The sequence below is a fragment of the Crinia signifera genome, chromosome 1, assembly GCF_055691185.1.
Source record: "Crinia signifera chromosome 1, ASM5569118v1, whole genome shotgun sequence".
NCBI lineage: Eukaryota > Metazoa > Chordata > Amphibia > Anura > Myobatrachidae > Crinia > Crinia signifera.
The window spans coordinates 255,068,469-255,092,620 of record NC_139217.1 but is presented as its reverse complement, the minus strand read 5'-3'; the positions used below and the strand labels follow the sequence as shown (position 1 = coordinate 255,092,620).

At 39.7% G+C, this 24,152-nt stretch overlaps 1 protein-coding gene across 4 annotated transcripts; it reads right to left on the bottom strand.

The window, feature by feature from the left end:
• Positions 1–1,114: 1,114 nt before the first annotated feature.
• Positions 1,115–24,151, bottom strand: SUGP2 (SURP and G-patch domain containing 2). Of its 4 annotated transcripts, none has more exons than XM_083180496.1 (11): positions 24,038–24,151; positions 22,261–22,388; positions 17,482–18,795; positions 14,943–15,039; positions 11,533–12,455; positions 10,866–10,977; positions 10,432–10,760; positions 9,810–9,871; positions 5,082–5,218; positions 4,297–4,430; positions 1,115–2,862 (listed from the first exon to the last, which is right to left on the bottom strand). In XM_083180496.1, the coding sequence occupies exons 2-10, from the start codon at positions 22,379–22,381 to the stop codon at positions 4,301–4,303; spliced, it is 3,225 nt and encodes a 1,074-aa protein (XP_083036622.1). In that variant the 5' UTR covers positions 22,382–22,388; positions 24,038–24,151; the 3' UTR covers positions 1,115–2,862; positions 4,297–4,300. The 4 variants fall into 4 exon arrangements, with proteins under 4 accessions (XP_083036622.1, XP_083036631.1, XP_083036616.1 ...); XM_083180505.1 differs by having other exon boundaries at positions 17,482–18,792; XM_083180490.1 differs by having other exon boundaries at positions 23,968–24,106.
• Between the last annotated feature and the right edge of the window lies 1 nt (position 24,152).

Here is a 24,152-nt window from a genome sequence, read left to right as displayed (position 1 = left end):
TTATGAAAATAGGTGTGAAAATTGCCAAACATTTTTATTCATCAGAATAACCTGTAATGATGTCCTTATACAGGAAACAATCTTTTTTACACAATTTTTTTTATTTTAATTTACATAACAAAAGACAAATAACATCTCTCACAGATGTTGACACTCAAAAGGTCGAGTGCATATTCAGTAAATAGAATTGATCTATTAAGGGGCTCATACACAGTGAGATGTGCACTTCCGCGGGCATCTCATCGCACAGTGCAAAAAGTATGTGCTGCACATACTTTTTCATACTGCCCTTGGATTGGATGCATGCAAATAGCATGTAATTTGATAGTGTGCGATCCAATATCGATGCAGTACAAAATGCACGGGAGAAATGTCAGTGTATGGGCACCTTTACTTCCTTTTTCGATCATTTGCCCATTACAAATATTTAGCCATCTCAAATATTTTTTAAGTCAGCTTCTTTAAGTAAATAGAAACGTACTATCTGGGTGCTCTACTGTTTGTTTGTGCATTTTTAACCATTCAGGGGCATAGTGGAATGTTATCCTTTAGCTTCCCCCATATGATTTGTCTAATTTAATTATATAGAAAAATATTTAAGATGACATTTGTTCTTGAATCCCTTTCATACTGCAGACACTTGAAAAAAAGAAAAGTTGACATTAAATTGCATACAAGTTATTTTGTGCCTTTTACTAAACGATTTTACCAATCTGGCCGTATTACATTGCTTGAATCAGTATATTTTTGTAAAAATATGTTTTATTTGTACGTGATGAGCTTTTGTTAATTCAGGGGCGGAACATATAAAATACATCATGAGACCTACTTAGTGACAGCAAGGCATAAGCTTCTAAGATATATTTCCCCCAGGTGATCTGCCTATCTTTGTGCCATAGAGGACAGAACCTGTAGAAATCAATGAGCAGTGTAAAAAAAATATAATAAAATGCAGTTTAGCTGCCTAGTCTGTTTTTCTCATACTTGTTGCTTAACTTTATGAATACATAACTATTTAAGAAAGCAGAACACAAATACTTTGATATAAGCCTCAAGTACATGTTTTCAGATGCAAAGAAGTTTCACAGCAAGAAACACTGATGCAGAGCCAAAATATAATTAAACATTCCTTTATTTAAGACACATTCCTTTTTTTATTGTTTTAAAGTCAGATTTCAATTTTAACATAGAATAGTCACATTCTACCCTCAAAAACATTTTTCAACACAGACGTATAACATTACTTACCGAATATTTCCAGATACTAGCTTTGTGAATATTACAGTTAGAATAAAATTTACGGGAACACCGCATAGCGCTAAAATATTTTGCGCGCGGTGCCTTATCCTAAATATCAGTTCCACCCAAGTACTAGCTTAAAACATCCAATATGCATAGGACACTGGTGTGTACACTACAGTGTTTATCTGCGACACATGTGAGTAAACAAAACAATCCAGAGTAAAGGTGTGTACACACAGCAGATATGCCGTGCTATGCGAGTCCCGATCAGATCGCATCGGGACTCGCATAGCACGGCATGCTGCAGAGGGAAAATTTAGACTATATAGTGCAGATCTGCACTATATAGTCTTGCCTGCCCTCACTATATCGCTGCGATTTACGCTCACTCGGGAGTGAGCATTGGCAGCGCATCAGGCTCGTTAGCCCTAAAAAGCCGACAATTAATATGCGATATGGCTTTCCATGTTCACTATATCGGGAACATCGGAAGCCATATCGCCCCTGTGTGTACACACCATAACCCTTTACGTTCTGGTCTGTTTGATTAATGCTTCATATCTCCCCTAGGACAATATCCCCCACATTTGCACAATATAGCTTAAGAGTATTTGTCAAATCGCAAAAACACTTTTAGATGTGTTTTAGATTTGACAAGCATTTTTAAACGTGGTAAAATGATATTGCACGATTGTCTGGATAGTCTCCATCTCATATATTGAAAACATTTTGACCTTGTTAGGTTTGAAGTAAAATAAAGCAACCAATAAAAAGGAGATTATTGCTCTAAATTATTCACAACTAATCACTGCAGTGGGTGCACCAGTTTCCTATATATATTAACTTTAGTTTGCATGGGTTCTTTGTTTAAAGATTATGCAGCAAAGTTTTTGCAGCTCAGAAGCAAGCTCTGGTAGCTGCCAATTTCTGGCAGTTCATGCTTCTAGAGAGAACTCTGTGAAGGCTATGAGCATCAACATTGTAGTGGGTACAGGTAAATATTATACAAGACTATTAGAAAATGTTATTGCTTTGAGGCCAAGCATGACAATTGGTGTATATGCAAAAACATTCCCTTTAAAGTACTGAATCAACAGATCAGATCTTAAATATATATCTTGCAAGGATCCAAATCACATTTCACCCAAGGGTTTGTTTAGTGGCTGCTCTGAGGACTTCTAGAAATGTGTCATTTTCCACCAAAAAAAAAAAAAAAAAGGGACTTTGCGTGCAAACTTATCCTAACAGATTTGCACAACTTCGAACAGAACTTGTTCGCTAAGCAGCAGACATAGTAACAATCTACGGTTGAATAATGTTTATGTAATAATGAAATCTGTCCTACAATTCCTACGCAGCTAAAAAAATAAAAAGAAAGGGTCAGCTCTTCTTCAAACTAAATGCACAGCAGAACAGGAAGACACGGTCTTGACTTTATAAACGTATCTTCCACTGCTCACGGAATAACCCCAGACTTTACTGAAGACTTAAAACTGCTGGGTGGTCATACAGATGCTGCTCATTTCTGTCTGAACACCAAAGTAAAAAAAAACGGTCGCATTACAAGACCCAGAACATATAGAAAAACATATTGTTGGAATTCTTTAGTCTTCAGGGTTCCTGTAAAATTGAAAAAAAAAAAAAAAAGACAGACTGAATACTTTATGGCAGCAAACAGACTCTGCAAATACATATAGGCCCAACCAAGCGTGCAAGTGGTTCCATGCCATTAAGGGCAAACCCAAAACAGCGTAATGCAGGTTTACTGCTCACTGATTTTTGGAGGGGAATTCAGCCCACTTAAATAAAAAAAAGGACTGCCATCCAAATGTAATCACATCTGAAAGTGCTGTGATTTGGGGCACATCCCTCAAAGAAAATCTTTTCAACACCAGGTTTAACAAGAAACCGGTTAAAACATAAACCATGCAGTGTTTTGGTTTAAAAAGACAAGTGTAGCAAATATTGGTTTCTGACAGTCTGTTTTAAAAAGTATCAAAATAAAAGATACTTTGCAACAATGACATTTTAAGGTTTATATTTTAGGCTGAAAAGGTTTCACATGTCATGAAACATTCATAGTTTATGAACACAACACAATTCACAGATGTCCGATCAGAAGGTTTAATAGATGAAACCGTATAAAACCAAAAATGCCTCTGGAGACACATTAAACATTAAGGTAGCGCTAAAGTCATCACTAAATAGGAATATAGCACACAGTATTTTCTGTGACCAAGTAACTACCTTACTTATTCTCAAAAACATCAAACTGCAACTGATGTGTCATGGCAGGAAACTGCCCACAGTAAGTGCCACATGAACAAAGAGACCCCGTTGCAAAAATTCAAATGGACATCATTTTTGGAGGGGAAAAAAAAAGTGCCCAAATCACTTTATTTCCCAAAACATCCACAAAAACGGAACCAACATTTCGGTTTGTATTCAATTTTCCACCTCTGGCTTAAACAGCAAATTGTGATGCCAGAGAAGAAGCGCCTGAGCGAGAAATGGAAGCAGACTATCAGAAGAAAATGCAAAAGTAAAAAAACAGCTACACAAAACAGCTGTGGTACAACCAATATTCTGTGCCAAACGTTGCTAGTTCTATTTGTTTATAATGTTTATTTATCTAGTATTTGGCACCAATAAGAAGTAGATGGACAACGGAGTCCATGGTCGGAATAACGCAGATGCAAATAAATCACGTAATATGCTATGCGTCCGATCTTTCAGCCTCAGTGATTGAGAACTAGGAGATGCAGTCAGGGCATGAAAACCCAACCTGTGAGGGAAAGAAATGCACGCAACACTTGCCCTTGGGTAACCTCTACTGTAGAGAAGCAGTGCAAAACGCAAGTGACCATGAAAAAGGTCACATACAAAATTTTCAACAACTTTCTTGAATGAAAAGCACCAATTCAAAAATGGTATACGCCACAACTTATTTTCTGGCATAGCAGAAAAAAAGAAATAAAAAAAAGTGGTTTACGTGGATATGGAAAGACTCCATTGCACAAATTTACAATAAAGATACATATTACACATGCTTACCTAATTATTGTTTAGTGATTTTCTGCTTGTAAATATTCATCATTCTTTGCCGAAAAGCATCATAGTTGTCACCTGTGGTTTCTGTGGTCTCTTTTACTTTAACACCCAGGCCCTCCCCAGCAGAGACAGAGCCCCTGAGAAAAGTAGCATAAGCAGGTTATGTAAGAGAAACAGACATTGTACTTTGAGCATAGTCAGTGCCTGTCAACCTTTACACTAAGCTACAAGTGTAGTAATATATTCCAGCTACTGAAGGAACACATTGCATTGTACTTTTATCCTGGATCACACATCTCCGAATACGGGGCGGGTGCTGATGTCGTGTGATGTCAGCCACCCGCCCCTGGCAGGTTTCGGCCTGTCTGCATTCCCATGGGAACGCACAGCATTTACAGGGTGATACCTATAAAATGCTGGGCGTTCCCATGGCCGAGTTCTCCTTTCGCCCCCAGCTGACCACGGCCCTCCCTCCACACAAGGAAGAGCCTAGTGAGTGCATAACTAGCTGAAGACGTTCACAGGGCTGAATTCACCACATTCCAAGTGTTGTTAAATTACCGTAGGCCCTAAACACAGAGCTCCCAAGTGTGCCACAAACCTTAAGGTTGTTGCAGACCATTATTCTGCAGGAGTTCATCTAAAGCCATACGGTTTGTTTGGTGATTCAAAATAAAATTCCGAGCTTGAAACCAGGTATCACTACAGTAATGCATACTAAACAGGAGGAATACAAGTTTACAATAAGCATTAGAAACATGATTATTAAACTTATTCATGCAACATACACTTTTACGGGATTTTTGATCCCTGATCCGCCGGATCCAAGTCCTTGACCTTCTTGCCAGCCCATTTTGCTCAGCATCTGAAACCCCACATTCTTCTGCGTTAGCTTCTTATTGGCAAACTCTAAATCTGCTGGTTTCTTTAGGAGGAAGGAAAGAAAAGACAGACAGATAAATCAAACTGTGCATTACAAGACTTTCGAGAGAAATGGTGTACTGACATTTGTACATTTTACCCATCTGAAAGACTTGATTGAGCAAAAAAACGTCCAGAGCCACCCAATTACGTAGTCATTTCCCCAAGCATTAAAAACTTTAGGTAATGCTCAGAAACCCATGGATTCCACATAAAAATGCGTAATCAATAGGGTTACACCCAGTGGCAGTTTTTACCTCCCCCCATGCAAAATCCTCCGCTGTAGTGCAGCCAGATGCAGTCTGAGACTGCACTGGCTTCACTGTGACAGGAAATAACTTCCTATGGAAGTCCGACATGCCAGTCCCATTACAAGGCCATTCCTCCCTCCGGGCCTACCTCTGGCTTCTATGGGCTGTAGACGTAACAGCCCACAGCACCAGGGGTTGGTACTGCGCATGCGTAGGTCCCAGGGCCTGTCATCTGTATTATACAGGTGCCAGGACAGAGATTTCACTTCTATGAGATGTTGCCGAAGCAGTCAACAGAAGCTGGTCACATGCAAAGTACAGACGTCAGTACTACACATGCTCCAGGTCTGGTGCCTGTCATCATTGTACAGGCACCAGGAACACTGGGATAGTGGTGCCGGGTACCTGAGGAGCAGCAGCAGCGAGGACTAGCAAGAGCATCGTGGCCAGCAACAGTCCCCCGACTACCATAGTGTAGGAGCTGCCACTGGTTACACCGCACTTTACATGCAGAGGACTGCATGTAAATTTTTTTCCTGAAAGCTCCAGAGGCTGCAAGGAAAGATCTTGCCCCAGGCAATTATTGTGCAGGGTTCACACAGCTGACCGTTCGTATTTTCTTCATTAGATTTAAACACAAAGATCCCAGTATAGCTTAACCTCTTCAGTGGTATCCCTGGAAATCTTCAGGGCGGAGCTGCACTGTTGGCTACACCACTTTCTCATCGTAGTGGCTTGGGAATCAGAATTAAATGCTCCCCAGACTCCTATTGACCAGACTTATGCTGATTCCCGGATGCAGTGGAGGTGGCCGGAAATCAGCGTTCACGCTGAGGATCCCCCTTAACGACACCCCAGCACAATTTAAAAAGTACCCCAAAAATTAACCTTCCACTGAAGCGGTTAATAAAATAGCGACCATGCACACTAGTGTTCAAAAGTTTGGGATCATGTAGAAATGTCCTTATTTTTTTAAAGAAAAGCACTGTTTAGTTCAATGAAGAGAATTTCACGTATAGAATGTATTTCTGATTAATTTAATGTGGTAAATGACTGTACTAGCTGCAAAAGGTCTGTTTTTCAAAGGAATATCTACATAGGTGTATAGCGGCCAATTTCCTCAACCATCACTCCAGTGTTCTAATGGTACATTGTGCTTGCTAATCGCGTTAGAAGACTAATGGCTGAACAGAAAACCTTGTGCAATTAGGTTAGCACAGCTTAAAATGGATTTGCTCGTTAGAGAAGCTATAAAAAAACTTGGCTTCTTTTGAGCTAGTTGATGAGCTAGTTGAATATCTGGAGCATCACATTTGTGGGTTTGATTATACTCCCAAAATGGCCAGAAAGAGAGAACTTTCATGCGAAACTCGACAGTCTATTCTTGTTCTTCATAATGAAGGCTATTCCATGTGAGAAATTGCCAAGAAACTGAACATTTCCTACAACGGTGTGTACTACTCCCTTCAAAGAACAGCACAAATGGGAGGCCCCGGCTCACAACTGAGCAAGATGACAAGTACATTAGAGTCTCTAGTTTGAGAAAGAAGCTTCCCAGGTCCTCAACTAGCAGCTTCATTAAATAAGGGTTATTTGATAAGGGTGTGGCGCTACTCTGGGTTAATCATAGGTTTATTCTTAATACTTCTCTTTCTAATACAGTGTAGAAATTCTCCTTTTCTCTTTTCTGTATGCTTTTACCTTGCAGATTTATGTTGGAAGAGGTAGAGATCAGAGAGAAGGGGGCGTGTTTTAGTGGGAGGGTAATATTCACTCGTCACAACACTGACAGACAGAAAGGGATGTATCCCAGTGTGTGGAAATTCCTACCTCACTTACACAGTAATGTAGTGAGGATACATATTATCTGGGTTTCTTTTTGAAATAACAAGTGTTATATTTCCGTGGAGGCGTACATCACTTACATAGAGCAAAACAATGCTTCTCACATCAAGGTATCTTTTTTATATGTACTGCGTACCGATACTCACAATGATATCTGTAGGGTTACTCTCATAAAGGTATCTATTCTCATGCAAAGATTTCAGTATAGGTATTTTATTATGGTATAAAATTTCAACAAACAATATAAAATAAGAACTGTCTGCTGGTGGGGAGGCAGCTCAGTTTCTCCTGGAGTGGGCAGGGCACAGATACAGGGCTGCTGACCGGTAAAGCAGACTCTGTATAGTAAAAAACCATCTGTCCTACCTTCCTTCCAAGAGGGCGGTTTGCGGTCAAGGAAAAAAAAAGGGACCTCCAGCAGAGAGTAGTGTCAAAGAATAGCAAGCTTGCTATTTATGGAGTGCGTTTATCAAATATGTCGTCACTTCTGCTTCCTGTTTTCACAGTTCCTTTTGTATATATGTGATTCATTTTTTTTTTTAAAAGGCGATTTAGTTGCATGTCCCAATTGCGATATTGAAGAACATGCGATATTTTAATAATCACATATATACAAAAGGAACTTTGAAACAAGGAAGCAGAAGTGACGCCATCTTGGATAAACACTCCATAAATAGCAAGCCCTCCATGCCTTGATAATGAGATGTGGATCTCGAAACGCGTAGGCAGGAGGACTTGCTATTCTTTGTGACATTACTCTCTGCTGGAGGTCCCTTTTTTCCTTGACAGCAAACTGCCCTCTTGGAAGGAAGGAAGGTAGGACAGGGTTTTTTTTTACTATACGGAGTCTGCTTTACCGGTCAGCAGCCCTGTATCTGTGCCCTGCCCACTCCAGGAGAAACGGAGCTGCCTCCCCACCAGCAGACAGTTCTTATTTTATATTGTTTTTTGAAATTTTATACCATAATAAATTACCTATACTGAAATCTTCGCATGAGAAAAGATACCTTTATGAGAGTAACCCTACAGATATCGTGAGTATCGGTACGCAGTACATATAAAAAAAAGATACCTTGATGTGAGAAGCATTGTTTTGCTCTATGTAAGTGAGGTACGCCTCCACGGAAATATAACACTTGTTATTTCAAAAAGAAACCCAGATAATACGTATCCTCACTACATTACTGTGTAAGTGAGGTAGGAATTTCCACACACTGGGATACATCCCTTTCTGTCTGTCAGTGTTGTGACGAGTGAATATTACCCTCCCACTAAAACACGCCCCCTTCTCTCTGATCTCTACCTCTTCCAACATAAATCTGTAAGGTAAAAGCATACAGAAAAGAGAAAAGGAGAATTTCTACACTGTATTAGAAAGAGAAGTATTAAGAATAAACCTATGAATAACCCAGAGTAGCGCCACACCCTTATCAAATAACCCTTGTTTTATTATCTGAATTGGGGCTTTAAAGAATAGTCCCACATTAGGTGAAGGTGGGCAGCATAACACTGGGAAGAAGCGCCAAGGACTCTGGCAGAAAATGTGAAAACAGCTTCATTAAATAGTACTCACAAAATGCCAGTGTCAACACCTACAATGAAGAGGCGACTCTGGGATGCTGATAAATCAAAGTTTGAGGTGTTTGGATCACACAGAAGAACTTTGTGTGACGCAGAACAAGTGAAAAGATGCTGGAAGAGTGCCTGACGCCATCTGTCAAGCATGGTGAAGGTAATTTGGTGGTCTGGTTCGGCTTTGGTGCTGGTTAAGTGGGAGAAATGTACGATGTAAAAAGGATTTTGAATAAGGAAGGCTATAAACTACATTTTTGCAATGCCATGCATTCCATAGAGTGCTTGATTGGAGCCAATGTCCTCCTCCAACAGGACAATGACCCAAAGCACACCTCCAAATTATGCAAGAACTATTTAGGGAAGAAGCAGGCAGCTGGTATTCTGTCTAATGTAGTGGCCAGCGCACCATTAAGCTGTTGCGGAATCACCTTTTCCATGTGGTACACAAGTACCCATCAAGCTAATCCAACTTGTGGGAGGTGCTACAGGAAGTGTAAGGTGACCTTTCTTCAGATTACCAAAGATCTGCAATGCTGTAATTGCTGCAATTGGAGAATTATTTGACAAAAGCAAATTTGAAGGACAAAGTATAAAATATAAATCATTTTTAACCTTACCAATATCTTGACTATATGTTCTATTCATTTTGCAACTCATTTGATAAATAAGTCAGTTTTCATGTAAAACACGAATTTGACCCCAAACCTTTGAATGGTATTGTACCTCAAATCCTATATCTATTCATTTTAAAATCTCTTAACCAGTAATGTTTATTTCACCATCATAGACCTAGAGCAGCCTTCCACTGCATTTCATTTATCATACAACATTTTCTACCATTAAAATAGAAGACAAGTGTGGCTTACAAAAAAAAAAAAAAAACCCACCATTAAAGCCCATCTCCACCCAATCCCTTCCATCTACCTTTCTTCTGTTGTTGCCACGTCCTCGGGGACGTTCATATTCAATAGGTACTGGATCATGTACTAAAGAATAAAAACACAAAACACTGTGAGAAACTAAAAGAACTAGATGGAGGTCTTTGCTCAGCATTGTATGACAGATTATGGTCTGGTAGGTATCTTGTGAATACTATTTTATTGCTGGAGGAAGTAAAAGCTGGTAATCATCCTTTGAAATTATAGGCTGAAGAAATGTGCTGCATAATACCTTCTTAAAACATAAAAAAATATTAACCAGTGTAAAAGTGAATAAATGGACCAAGAGAGAATTTGCCAATAGCAACCATATACACTGCTCGATACATCTCCCCATAATCCTTCATCTGTATGGCCATGGAAGATCAAACTAAAAAACTAAAACATTGGTTAGCTCTGAATAAGGTAGGAGAGCAGAAACGAATGGTGGGTGGTGGGATGCCAATGCGATGCTCCTGCGCACATCACATCATACAGTCCAAAAAGAAAGTGCTGCAGGATCAGATCTTGTTCAAAATGCATGGTATCTATCGCACCGTGTATCGGCACCATAAGGCACTGGTTTAAACTACAAATTGGAATTGAAATAAAATTATGCATAGTCTTACTTTTTGGCTCGTCCACAAGGCACACTCTTTTGGGTGCAAGCATGCCAACCTTCAGCTTTGCTACTCTCTTTCGAGCTATCGGGTGAGGTCGAGCTGTAGCAGACATTTTGCCAAGTGCCGCTGTTGCAGCTCCTGGAGTCTCTGCAGCTTCACACTCTGCCTCCATCTCCGCATCTTGCTGGCCATCTTCTGTCTTTGTGTTCTGAAGATCTCCCTCATCTAGCAGAACATCCTCATCATCAGATGCCCTCTGTTCTTCTGCTTGCTTCATCTCTTCCAGTGTTCTTTTATAAAAAATGTATGCTGGGCTATCTTTCTCACGTAAAAACCTTTGCGGAGGGGGAATAGACAGCGTTATTTTATTTTTAGTCAAACATCTCCAATGTAACATAAGACCCTTCTTTGTGCTGAATATTTCGTGAAGTCACCCTTACCAAAATTCTGGGTTGTTAACACTGTTTTCCATACTGAATTGTTCTATTTCTGGACCCATCTGAACAACAAACTGTGCCAGTTTTACAGCAGTATCCTTGGTCTTCTCATTGACTAAAAATCAGAATAAATAAAATGTCAAGGTATACAAATATAAAATCTACAAAATAAGGTATAGCTAATAATTCAGTTACAACTGAGAATTTTTTTTTTTAGATCAGAATATACATAACATGGTCCCTACAAATGATAAAAAAAATTAAACTGTTCATCTAGAGGGGTTTAGTTCTCCAAGATGTTTGGGACAACCTCCCTGAATAGATCTTGGTAATTTCACTGCTAGGGGTCATTTATCAAAGTATTATAATCATTGAAAAAGAGATTTCTCTTGCCTGAACACACTTCCTATAAATTACCATCATTAGTATAGGCAGGGTCAGGTCTACCATTAGGCAACTTTAGGCAGATGCCTAGGTTGCCAGGATATGTGGGGCATAACGTAATGAGTACACCAAGAGAAAATTTTCCCATTTTATAGCTGTGAACACATGCCTTCAAAATTAGATAAGATTGTGTTTAAAAATAAATAAATAAAAAAGGTCTCCAATTAGATTAGTGTCCTCAAATGCAAGCTCCTAATCACAATTAACAAACATGGCAGATACCTACCATCCATAGTCTGGTCTGTAGAGGATTCTTCTTTTATATTAGCTCCTGGTTTGACAGCCTCCTTAGCTCCTGGTTTGACAGCCTCCTTAGCTCCTGGTTTGACAGCCTCCTTAGCTCCTGGTTTGACAGCCTCCTTAGCTCCTGGTTTGACAGCCTCCTTAGCTCCTGGTTTGACAGCCTCCTTAGCAACTGGTTTGACAGCCTCCTTAGCAACTGGTTTGACAGCCTCCTTAGCAACTGGTTTGACAGCCTCCTTAGCAACTGGTTTGACAGCCTCCTTAGCAACTGGTTTGACAGCCTCCTTAGCAACTGGTTTGACAGCCTCCTTAGCAACTGGTTTGACAGCCTCCTTAGCAACTGGTTTGACAGCCTCCTTAGCAACTGGTTTGACAGCCTCCTTAGCAACTGGTTTGACAGCCTCCTTAGCAACTGGTTTGACAGCCTCCTTAGCAACTGGTTTGACAGCCTCCTTAGCAACTGGTTTGACAGCCTCCTTAGCAACTGGTTTGACAGTCTCCGATTCAGTAGTAGCAGACGTAGAACATTTGTCTGGTGTTCTCTCCAATACAACTTCTTTGCAAGCAGAGGTCTCATATGTTGATACCGTAGCATTGTCTGGTTGTACCTCCTGGGTAACCTCCACTACTACCTTTATAGAAGATTTTTTGGATCGCATTCTTGTAGCTTTGAGCAGCTTCTGCTTCCTTGAATATGCCACACACTTGAATAGCTTCTTCTTTAAGGAATGGACCTTCCTGGCATAGAGCATGGCCCTCACCGACTCACAAGCCAATTCCTCAGGGGACTTCTTGGCTTTTTTAGTGTGTGTATTCTTTACACACATTTGGCCTACGGTTTTCTGGTACTCTCCAAACTTTTGACGATAATATTTATATTCATTGCTGTCCTTAGCAAACAACCACCTAGAATACATAAACCTATTAGTGAAATGCCTTTCATATAAATAATCTGAGCAGCAACCCATCCTCCCCAATGTCAGAAAAGCAGGATTCCCAAGCACAGGACCTGAGATATTCATAAATTATTCACCCACCAGAGGGCGGTCTAAAAAAAAGCGACTGAACATCTCTTGGAACATTGGACTTCAGGGAGAATCCTGGTTTGAGTAGCACAAATCACTTTGCACACACTAAGAGGGCACAAGTACATGTGTATTTTTACACCTGTACATTTCTGACATAGGCAGATTATAGTATGGTTACGTTCAAGCGGATAGAAAAACATGGTGGTCAGCAGGAATTTTTGTACTGCTGCTTGGGGGGGGGGGATGTATAACTATTTGCAGGAGTATTAGCCGCAGATGTTGAGCCAGATGCATCCAATACTCCATATGTGCGGAAATGAGTTAGGTTTGTATACACCTTCTTAACAACGGCTGTAAGCCCATTTATGAACAGGAAGTACCCACACAAACTCCAAGTTTTTAAAAGAACTTCGTTCTTTCATATAGAATACCTGCCATCTTTGTAGATATTAAAACAAAATGCCATCACTGATCCAAGTTCACTCCAGTCTACACTTCATACAAGAGAAATATTTTCTATTTTTAAGTTACTCATGTTGCTGTGGAGGATATGGTCCATCAACTCTAAAGGTGCATACATTGTACAATTTTTTGGACCATTTTCGGTCATTTTGGCCCTTCTGAACGATATTGGTCAAAATATCTTTAAGTGTGTACACTGAAAGACATTGATGAGTAATTTCCCTTGAACCCAGTGTCCTGGACGAAAGATCAAGCTACAGTTTTTTGGCTTTTTCTTTTAAAGATATCCTAATTGAGCTGCATGCACAGCTGACGAACACCTGGCAAGTATGCACATCAGTCGCATACACCCTGAAAGATATTTTGACTAATATTGCTCGGAAGGGCCAAAATGAATGAAATTGGATATTTATAAATGTAGTAGCATTATGGTGTGTATACACTGTGAGATACCCTTGCTATTCGACTTACGATTCGAGTGCTATGCAATCTTTGCTATCTCTGTTCTTTTTACATACAATCTGCATTAGATTTGCACTATATAGTCATTGCTGCCTTGTCTATCTGGGTTTTGGTTTGTGCGGTCATGGGAGCGCGCATCGGGATTGCAAGGTAAAAAACATGTGCGATCTGCATGCAATGTTTACTACATAGTCATCTTACCGTGTGTACACAGCATTCACTCATTTCCGAATAACAGTTACACGGTAACTGTTATTGTTAGTAGGTTAGAATATATATATATATATATATATATATATATATATATATATATATATATATATATATATATATATATATATATATCCAGAGATGGAGGGGGGGGAAGTGAACACTCTCCTTATAATATAAATAAAGTCACTGGGGTTGTAAAGTCAACAATAGAAATTTTAATCCAATGTGTACAGTTCCATCACTGCCCCAACGTTTCGGTCCACAAACGGACCTTCCTCAGGGAGCTTTTAGATGGTACATCAGCGTAGGAAATATCCTACGCTGATGTACCATCTAAAAGCTCCCTGAGGAAGGTCCGTTTGTGGACCGAAACGTCGGGGCAGTGATGGAACTGTACACATTGGATTAAAATTTCTATTGTTGACTTTACAACCCCAGTGACTTTATTTATATTATAAGGAGAGTGTTCACTTCCCCCCCTCCAACAAGGGAGGGATCTCTGGATATGTTTGGGGCACATGGTGAACCATGTTAACCCCTTGTGAACACCCCAGAAATTACTACTTTACAAGTGAGAGTGCGGTCTCTTTCGAAATTATATATATATATATATATATATATATATATATATATATATATATATATATATATATATATATATATATATATATATATATATATATATATATATATATATATATATATATATATATATATATATATATATATATATTACACTCCAAGGTCAACCTCCGATTACCGGTTATATCCCTGGATGTTTTCATCTAATAAATGATTAATTGTCTATCTTTAATTTAAAATGATGTTATTATATTTGCAGACACCACCTCACATGGGAGAGCTCCTTAAGTTTATTGCCCTGATCGAAAAAAAAAGCCCTTCCTTAAGGGTTGTTAAAACCTTCTCACCTCCAGTCTAAGTGCGTGTCCTATTAACAGATTTTACAGTATATAGGCTATTTGACAGATCATTGTAATTGCCCTTAAGATATTCGTACATGTTAAGCAGGTCACCCCTTAGGGGTCTCTTTTCTAGCACAAACATTCACTATTTGGCTAGTCTTTCCTCATAGCCACAGGTCTCCATCCCTTTTATCAGTTTGGTTGCCCTTCTCTGAACATTTTCCAGTTCTACGATTTTTTTTTTAGAGGACTCTAACACGTGCCCTGTAATTTCCCCCCTTTAAAAAAATTAAAAAAACACTCACCAAAATGCAGGCTTTTCACCTCCTATCTGATCTCCTTTTTTGGCGTGTTCCAGAAGCTTATCAATTGTTGCAACATCTTTTGAGGCAGATGCTTTTCCTTCGTCAAGAAATAAGTAGAAGTTAAAATCACAAGATAAAGTGATCATATAAGAATAAGTGATAAGAATCACAAGATGAATTGCCTTCAACTGGGTAACCAGTACAGAATATACAAGTACATGCACAAATATGTAATAATATCCTTAGCACTGTAGACCAGCTAACCACACAAATATGCTGCCTCACAAGGAAAAATGCCCAGTTGTGCTGTCACTTTAATGGCCTCACTGAACTGTTTTATTTAAAAGGTAACAAATTTGGAAAACATGATATGCTGCTAGATATGGGAATACTGAATTATTTTTGAAACACCTAAAGTCATTGAAGAGGAAGTTACGCTTAATGACATTATAGCTAAACAACTGATCTAAATAATCACATTTAGTTTTGAAAATTTGAGACCTATATATGATCAAATTTAGCCTTTAATAATCCCACAACAGGTTATAATAATTGGTTATATTCTGCCTTGTAAAGCTAAGAAAACAAAAAAAAAAACTCAATTGGCAGTAGAAGGGTGTTCGCCAACTTACAGATGTAGCTGCAGGTAAACATTAGTATGACGGGCTGTGACTAGCTGCAGCCCTCATGTATTCCTATGGTGAAGCATGCAAGAGTACATCATAGTCCAGAAGTACACTAGAATCTCAAGCTTTGCCATGATTGGGATGCTCATTGACAAAGCTGAATGTGACTATGGGGGTTATTCTGGTTGAATTGCAAGTCCCCCCCACCCCCCCCTCGCAGAGCGGGTTTGCCCACACAGGCTGCAAATGGATGTTTAGCATAGACATCTATTTGCATGCTATGGGTAACCTTCCACATCTTTCGATGGTCGCCGACCATCGAAAGATGTGGAAGGTACACGTATATAAAAGTCACTTCCATATGCGTGCACATGATGTCCCCGCATCATGGCCTCATTACCATGAGAACGCCCAGCATTCTCATGGGAATGCCCATGAAACGCTGGATGTTCCCATATGGTAATGGAGCTGCTGTTACCATATAGGCATATAGATATTGTTTTATACCATCATTAATGTAATGTGATTTTAACCATAGTATATATTATGTATGTGTATATAAAAACAGGAATAGCTTAATAAGTAGGATATCAGAGTTTAATGTTTAGACATTGTAATTTAGCTTGTTTTACTAAATAATATGAATGACCACTTTGTAACATATCAAATGCAACTGAATTCATTTAGGAGACAAAATGTCTAAGGCATGCTAATTAGCAGATATAGATGTGTTGATTCCCCCAGTTACATAATACTTATTAACCAAGTATAAACAAAGTAATGTACTTCACACCCCAGGATGCAAATAACAGAACAATAAGACAAACGGGTATTTAAGGATATACTATTTAGCACAGACTGTATATGTCTTGCTATTGTCTAGTTATATTACAGGACAAGATACAACTGTTTATAGTCACACCCTAGAGGTGGAATAAACCAGGCGAGCTTCAAAGAGAACAAACAATGTCAAAATGCCATCAAACACAAGTTCCCACCATGCCCACCTGCTAGAACATCTGAACAAACAGGAAAACCATAAAACTTGACATCTGGGAATATCCATAATGCCCTGAGAACAGGCAAACCCAATGGGGGAAGTTTGTAATATAAGGGAGGTATGGATAGTTAGTAGTGAGTTCAGATCAGAGAAGACATCAGAAGCGAGAGGAACCAAGGAACGGGCTGGAGTGAGAGTCTGACAGTAAACATGGTAGCTATGAATGTTCGGTTATGGGTATAGGTATAATTTATGTCAGTATCATAGCATTCTAGGACTGTCAATTGTTTTAATGTCGTTTTAGGTAATATAAGCAAGGAGGCGTATATTAATATATATATAATAGCATATACATCAATTACTGTGTTAATGTATTCTGTAATGGTTTGTTTTGCCTGTAAATAAATATCAGACTTTCTGAGCTAAAATTACAAGTCTAGAACTCTTATATTTTGGGAATTAGATTGATTAGTACTCTGCATATTGTATTGTAAAGTATATTAAAATATAATTGCAGATGTCAAATATATATATATGTTATATCAATACAAGATATAATAAATATATTTTATATAATATTTCACTCTCAATAATTATTATTGGGATAAGAGAGATATATGATTCCTAAAACTCAACACTGCCCAGCGAACCGAAAGTTCACCGTGGGTGCACGCACCCTACATCTGCACATGCGCAGAAACGCGCCTGCACAGACACAATGATGAATAACCCCCTATATATCTGTATGAGGGATTTCTTCTTCATCTGCCACGGTTAAAAAATAAACTCACCTACATCAAGCCTGGGTTCCTCTTTCTTCATTTTCAATTATAGGCCACTCAAACTTCTTAGTACTCAAAATAAAACTATAAAATTTGGTTTCATTGCAGTATTATTATATTAAAATACCCACCTTGACTCTTTACATCAGTCTTTACTTTTTTTTCTTTATCCGCAGCAACAGTTCCCATAGCAGGCTCACCTCTGGATTTTAATGTGAACTTATTGCCACTCTTACCAAGCCAGAATTTTAGCTGCGAAATGAATTCCATTCCAAACAGAAATGAATCCTTGAAATTTGGATTATCTGAAGGGGTCAGCTCTTTTTCACTAATTCCCAATGTTTCCAAAATGTTATTCTGTCTTACAGCAGTAATCATGGCAAACGTTTGCCCTATAAGCACAATGGTTTGCCGGCACAAAAACACAGTGCTCCTCAGAGCATCAAGCAATTGCTGTGGATCTGTAAGGATAGCATGCTTCAGCTCATATGTCATACAGGCTATTAACGATGGAGTCCCACACGTTAGCAAATTCTGTTGAATAATCATCAACTCCTTGTCAAAGGGCTTGATCACCTCAAAGAAATCATTTTTCGCAGACACGGTTTTTGTTTCAATTAACAAATCCAAGAGATCATTATCTATTTTGGGACTCTTTAAAGCAGGATGGTTGACATTTTTAATACATGAAAAGCACTTATTTTTATGATACAAAGTCATGGGCCCTTTGAAGCAGTTCAAAAACATCTTACAAGATTCAGTTGGCACCTTGAAAAGAGCAGAGTGCTCTCTTTGGTGGTCAGTGTTGTTATATTTGGCCCAATTTCGTATCTGCATGCTGAATTTGATTGAGGGGTTGTTGCTTTCCAAGTCGTCTGACTGTTCTTTAGGAGCTTGTCGTTTACCTATACCACCACTCTTGGATTGAAAGCCTAATGGATTTCGTATTGCTCCATGTGTCTGGTTTTGGGGCATTTGTCCCTGTGACCTGAACGTATCCTGCCTAGGACCTAGCTCTGCACTTTGAGGGGAACGCAATTCTCTGTACAGTTCTGGCTCATGAAAAGAGTCACGCTCAATCTCCCAATTTCTGCGACCAAGTTTCAGATCTCGAGAAAAGGACTCACTACGCTCCAAAGACCGTAGTTGATCAGGATCACGGACTCGACGGTTTGAAGCATTTAGCTCTTCTTGATATAACCGCTCTTTTAAGAGCAAATCAGCAGAACTCCACCTGTCTAAAAATTTATCTGAAAGTCTTCCAACTGAGGATTCCCCGCCTAATTCCCGAGGGTATGACTCATGTAAAATATGGTCTCTTCTTTGGTCAACGTCCCAATTTCTACTCAAAGAGTCACGAGGCATATCACCAAGCGAGTATCTTTGTCTTTCTCTCCGCAGTGACTCATAAGTATCCATTGACATTCTTGTCTTTAAAGGCCCTGCTAAAAAGAAGAGAAACTAAATGTAATATCCAAACCATTGTTTTAGCATGCAAGTCTTTCAAACAAAGCAGGGCTGCTGTTTTTAAGCAAATATATACACATATATAATAGGTACCGCTCATGTGATAAGCCACAACGTGTAGATGTACAATGTAAACAACTTCCCCCAAACTCTAATTACAGCTAAGTTTTTAGAACTATTCATACTTCAACACTAGTCACTTAATTTGATGTAATCATCTGTACTGAAGCATGGATATATCCTTTAAACTTGGACGGTCATGGCAGAGTTTGGGAAAAACGCTGATATAAACATGCATGTGACAGATAACCCAAACATACAATATATATAAGTTTGAAGGAACAATTTTATACAGTGGAGTTGTCTACAGAGAGCACATAATGACTTACGTTTTAAGCCAAAGGATCATTTAGTTCCTATATCGGACTCCTGACACAACATACCTTCTACGCTAGTTTTCAACTTATTTCGGTGCATTGCTAGATCAATTAAGGGTCAGTTATTCTACGTATACGAAGAATTAGGTGTCAGATAAGAACCACTCAGCCCACTTAGATGAAGAATTTTAAATTTCTCAATCCCGTATATTTGAAAATTTCCATTATGCCCCCTTTCCCATCTGTGTGCAAAACTAAGTTCTTGAAAGAGGTACTCTTCAGTTCCTGTAGTATCCACCAATTCGAGGACACAGGTCATTTGCCAATAAAACTTTCAAACACCAATACAATGGCAACTGCATTTCAGAAAAATATGAATTTCAAGAACATTTTTGATTCATATAGTTTATAATCTGTTCTAACTGTAGTGCATTGAAGAGATGTTCTTATCTGTTGATTGGCTCCTAACAAAATTAACCCTAGAACGAATATTATGCTGCAAAATATGTGCGCGCTACATAAATAATTGGTTATTATTATTATTATGCTGTTTAAGCAAACTGCAGTAGAAGGTGTTCACTTAAATTGAAAATTTTTACTGTTTCTTCAATTTTAGTTTCTGAAGATGCTTTGTCCATGTGTCGGTTGTAAAAACGTGAAGAATAATTTGAGCAAAAGTAACTAATGTGTTAACAGGAAAAAAACACACAATTAAGGATTTTTTTAACCTGTCACTCTTGTAACGTATTATATGCCATTGAGTGTAAATGCAATAAGTTTAGTAGACCTTTTAAATCTAGGAGGGGTGAGCATATCAGAAACATCCGGAAGGGGCTTGAAACACATGCCATTTTAAAATCAATGTGATGAGTATTCGAATAAAAACTTATAAAATGTGTATTTTATTAATCATTTTTATATCTTGAAAAAAATAAAATTAATCCATGTAGATGAGGAGGGGATGTCGCAGCCACCCTGTCATGGAATGAAAGGACTATGATTTTTAAATTTAAAAACTTTGCTCCGGGTGGACTAAACAAGGATTTTGAATTAAAATAGTTTTGCCAGCGGCGCGGATACCGCTGCTGCTGTGTCGCAGCAAAGTGCCAGAGCAGGGCTGCGCTGGTCACTTTCACCAGGCGACGCCGGGTCTCGGCGCGTCACTTCCACCCGGGGGACGCAGAATCTGTACAGGCCGCATCCCCCAGTCGCATAGCAACGGGGAGGGTGCCGGGCAGCGTGTGCTTGGCCACCTGAGATCCATTAAGGATCAGAGGGGCCTGATCTTACATGGAGTCTGATTGGCCAGAATATCCCATTTAAGGGATCTGGACTGGCTTAGCCCCGCCGGTGATATTGCTTTTGCAGTGCGTCCTGGCCTCACTGCAGTCCTGGTCAGCGTTCCTGTCTTGTCCTGTCAGTCGTTCCCAGCCTTCACTCTTCCATCTTGGGCAACTGGGTGTTGTGGTCTTTTCGCTGCATCCATTTCAAGTCACGTAAGTGCTCCAGTGGAGCCTGGTTCTGTTTTTTCCTTTATTTACTTGTTTGCCAAGCTGCCCTGTTTCCTTGGTTGTCCTGTATTTCCTCTGGTCCTGCTCTCCCAGTTGAAGAGAGGCCCACGGTAGTGGGTATACGCTTGTTTTGCGGTGCCATTTATTATTGTGTACTCTGTTTACTTTGCCGTGTTTTGGTTGGAGGGGCCCCGGTCAATTTGTATCTGGTGTCTGCGACTGGGTCGCACTACCCGTCTTTGGTCTGGTGCTGTTAGGCAGGGTGTTCATCCCCAGATAGCGCTGGTTAGCTAGATCACCCCTTGACACTACCTCTGACGATCGCAGTCTTGTCACCACTTAAGACCTGGTGGCATCAGGGTTGGAGCGGGCGCCTTCAAATGCGGCGACTAAAGATGCCTAGCTACCTGCAGATTATGGTCATCTGTCCGAGGAGGTCAATAGAGTTAGTGTAGGGTACGCCGTGGCCGTCCTAAACAGCGGTCCCGGCTGAGGGCTCAGCCTACTACCACACTCACATAACCGCTAACGTTACAGGTTTATGTAAACTATCTTAGTATTTTTATCTTCTTTTATAAATTGTGCTTATTAAATCACTATAAGTGCCTAATTTTCAGTATTTGCTTATATCTCCAACAAAATGGCTCCTGAATAATGAGGCCACCTTAATATAATTGAAATAAGCGGCAGACCGAAGAAAATGGAGCTGGAATGCAAAAGATATCCGAAAGTGCGACATCTGGAACGCATACGTCACTTCTGGTTCAGTTATCATGCGGAAAACTGAAGTAGGAGATCTCAGTCATAGCCGCAATTGAAAGCACCTGAAAAGGGAACGTTCCACAAAAAAGACAGGAATAGTTAATAGGAACTTCATGTCTGGCATTAGTTTTTTTTTTTAAATGGTAGCATAAATATCAGCACCAGCACACTTCCGCCATATGCCTTGAAGAAACTTTGGGTTTTGCAACGTGTTGGATTGGAGAAACGAGCATGGGCATTGTGTGACCTGAACCCCAACCAGGGATGCCTGTGATTGTTGTTTACATATGCTCGCATGTCCGCATTTTATGTAGACCATATGCTGGGTGAGCGTCCACTTTGCCTCACTTTGCCTCACTTTGTTCATGTTTTTACTGTGTTTTTATTAAAACGTTCTTCACCATATCAGACACCCTTGAATTTTACATGTGAAATTCTGGATTGGAGAGCATTGATCTAACAATGACAATACCACAAGCTGCCGCCCCCCCCCCCCAGATGTGATTACTGTATACTTAGATAGTACACAAAATCAAAGGGTACGAGGCCTAACAAGACTTTGCAAATTGTTTATGTATACATATCTGTTTAAAAAATTGTATTGTGGCCATTTTCTTCTCTTACTGGGTAACACTGAAAGGTTTAGCTAAGAAAGATCATCATCATCATTTTGGTTTACATAACCAGAATCATTGGTAAAAATAGAGATAAACTAGAACGAGAATTGCACTTGTGCGCACATTTTAGGATGATAGTTTATCAAACCACATGACACAAGGCCAATATCACTCACCATCCAAATGAAACTCTTCTACGGTATCAGAGATGGCTTGGTCCATGCTTACTCTGTATCGCTTCATCTTTTCTTGAACTACAGCATCAAAAGTATCTCGTGTAATCCTTTGGCTCGCCATGGCCTCACTAAAAAAAAAAAAAAAAAAAAAAAAAAACAGAATAGTGAGACAATTTTATCTAAGCAACTACCAGAGCAGTAACACTGTGGAATCCCAATAACATTTAACAATAGTGTTTATTCTAGCACCCTGCATCTATCAAGAACCATGCAGATCCTCTTACCTGCCTGCTGTGTCCCTCTCTGCTGTGGTGCTTCTAGCATAGTGTTGTCGGTATTCAGTACTGATAAGCAGACCAGACCTGTGCTAAAAGCACCACAGCAGATAGCGACACCCTAAGTAGAGAGGTGGAACTACAATGGTTTTGAATTACCCTATTGAAGTTGCCAATGTAACATTGACTGTAGTTATGTTGGCATTACACAGAGCACCTGTGAACATGATGGTTCAGTGTATTTTTTTTTAAGTTTTAAACAGTTCAAAACACATGAAAGTTTTTCTTGAAAGTAATGGTGTGTACACACGGTCAACAGCCGTGCTATTTGATCCCGATGCGATCGGAATCAAATCGCAAAGCAAGCCAGTAAGACATGCATGCAATTTTTACTATATAGTACAGATCTCCACTATACAGTCAATGATGCCCTGTCTATCTGGCTTTGATTTGTGCTGTATGGATTAAAAGGTTAAAAAAAAACTTGTGCGATCAAGATGCAATTTTGACTATAGTCATAATTGTATGCTAAATTTTACCGCATGTATTCACCGTAAGAGGAAGTATTTTTATGGGAGTTTACTACTATGGTAAATGTGTTTAAATAGGGTCAAATGTAGTATTTAAAAATAAAAGAATCAGTGTCAGATTATTCTTATGTATTAAAATTTTCAAATATCCTGCTAGCTGCTGCAGGGGGTGCAGAACGCCTCTCCTGCTCGGCGCTTCCCTGCTCTGCAGATTGTTGCATTGCTGGCACCTACATGGACTGTATTGGATTTCACAGGTTCTACAAAGCACCCGCAATGTTCCGCTGATAGCTGCACATACGATTTATCTTATGTGCAGCCCAACCAACTCTAATGAGTTCAGGACTGCGCATCCAAATGTCATACACATGTGATTTGGGTATATTTAATCCGATTTATCAGCTCAATCCTGATAAAGTGGGTAAAATCGGGCCCAACGCGCACAGTGTATGCGGACCTTTCTAGTGTGACGTAGATAGACCCAGGTCACTCAACCTGTGCTACCCAATCACACTGTACAGCAAGTCCGACCCAATCATTTACCAGTGTCGGAATGCCAGGTTGCTGGACCCGGTGAATTTAAAAAGGCCTTTTCAGATAAACCTGGGTTATTTTTGCAATGTGAAATAGGTATTCATGATGATACTGTTGAAAAATCACTACTTAACAACCATAAACAGCTTTACCTTACACCCCAAATATACACACAAATATTGGCAACATCAGAGTGGGCTCACTCATCACGGGTAATATATCAGACCGGCCACATACAAACAATGAGAGCTGGGAGCACAATAGGCCCCGGAGCTGGCGGCTAAAGCCACTAGCACAGGGCTGCCGGGGCGTACACTACAAGGGAACGGACACATACAATCCAATGAAACTAAAACTGTACTCATTACCTGCTGCCCGCCACCGTCTACACAGCGCTGCACAGTACACACCCGCTGCAGAGCAGTGCCTACTGCCTACCTGCTTCGTGCCTGGAAACGGAAACACGCAGCAGCACGTCACCCCCTTGCGTTATGACGTTGACGCTGGTAACCCGGAATCATTATTAGTAAGGGCAGTACGCTTCCAGTCCTCC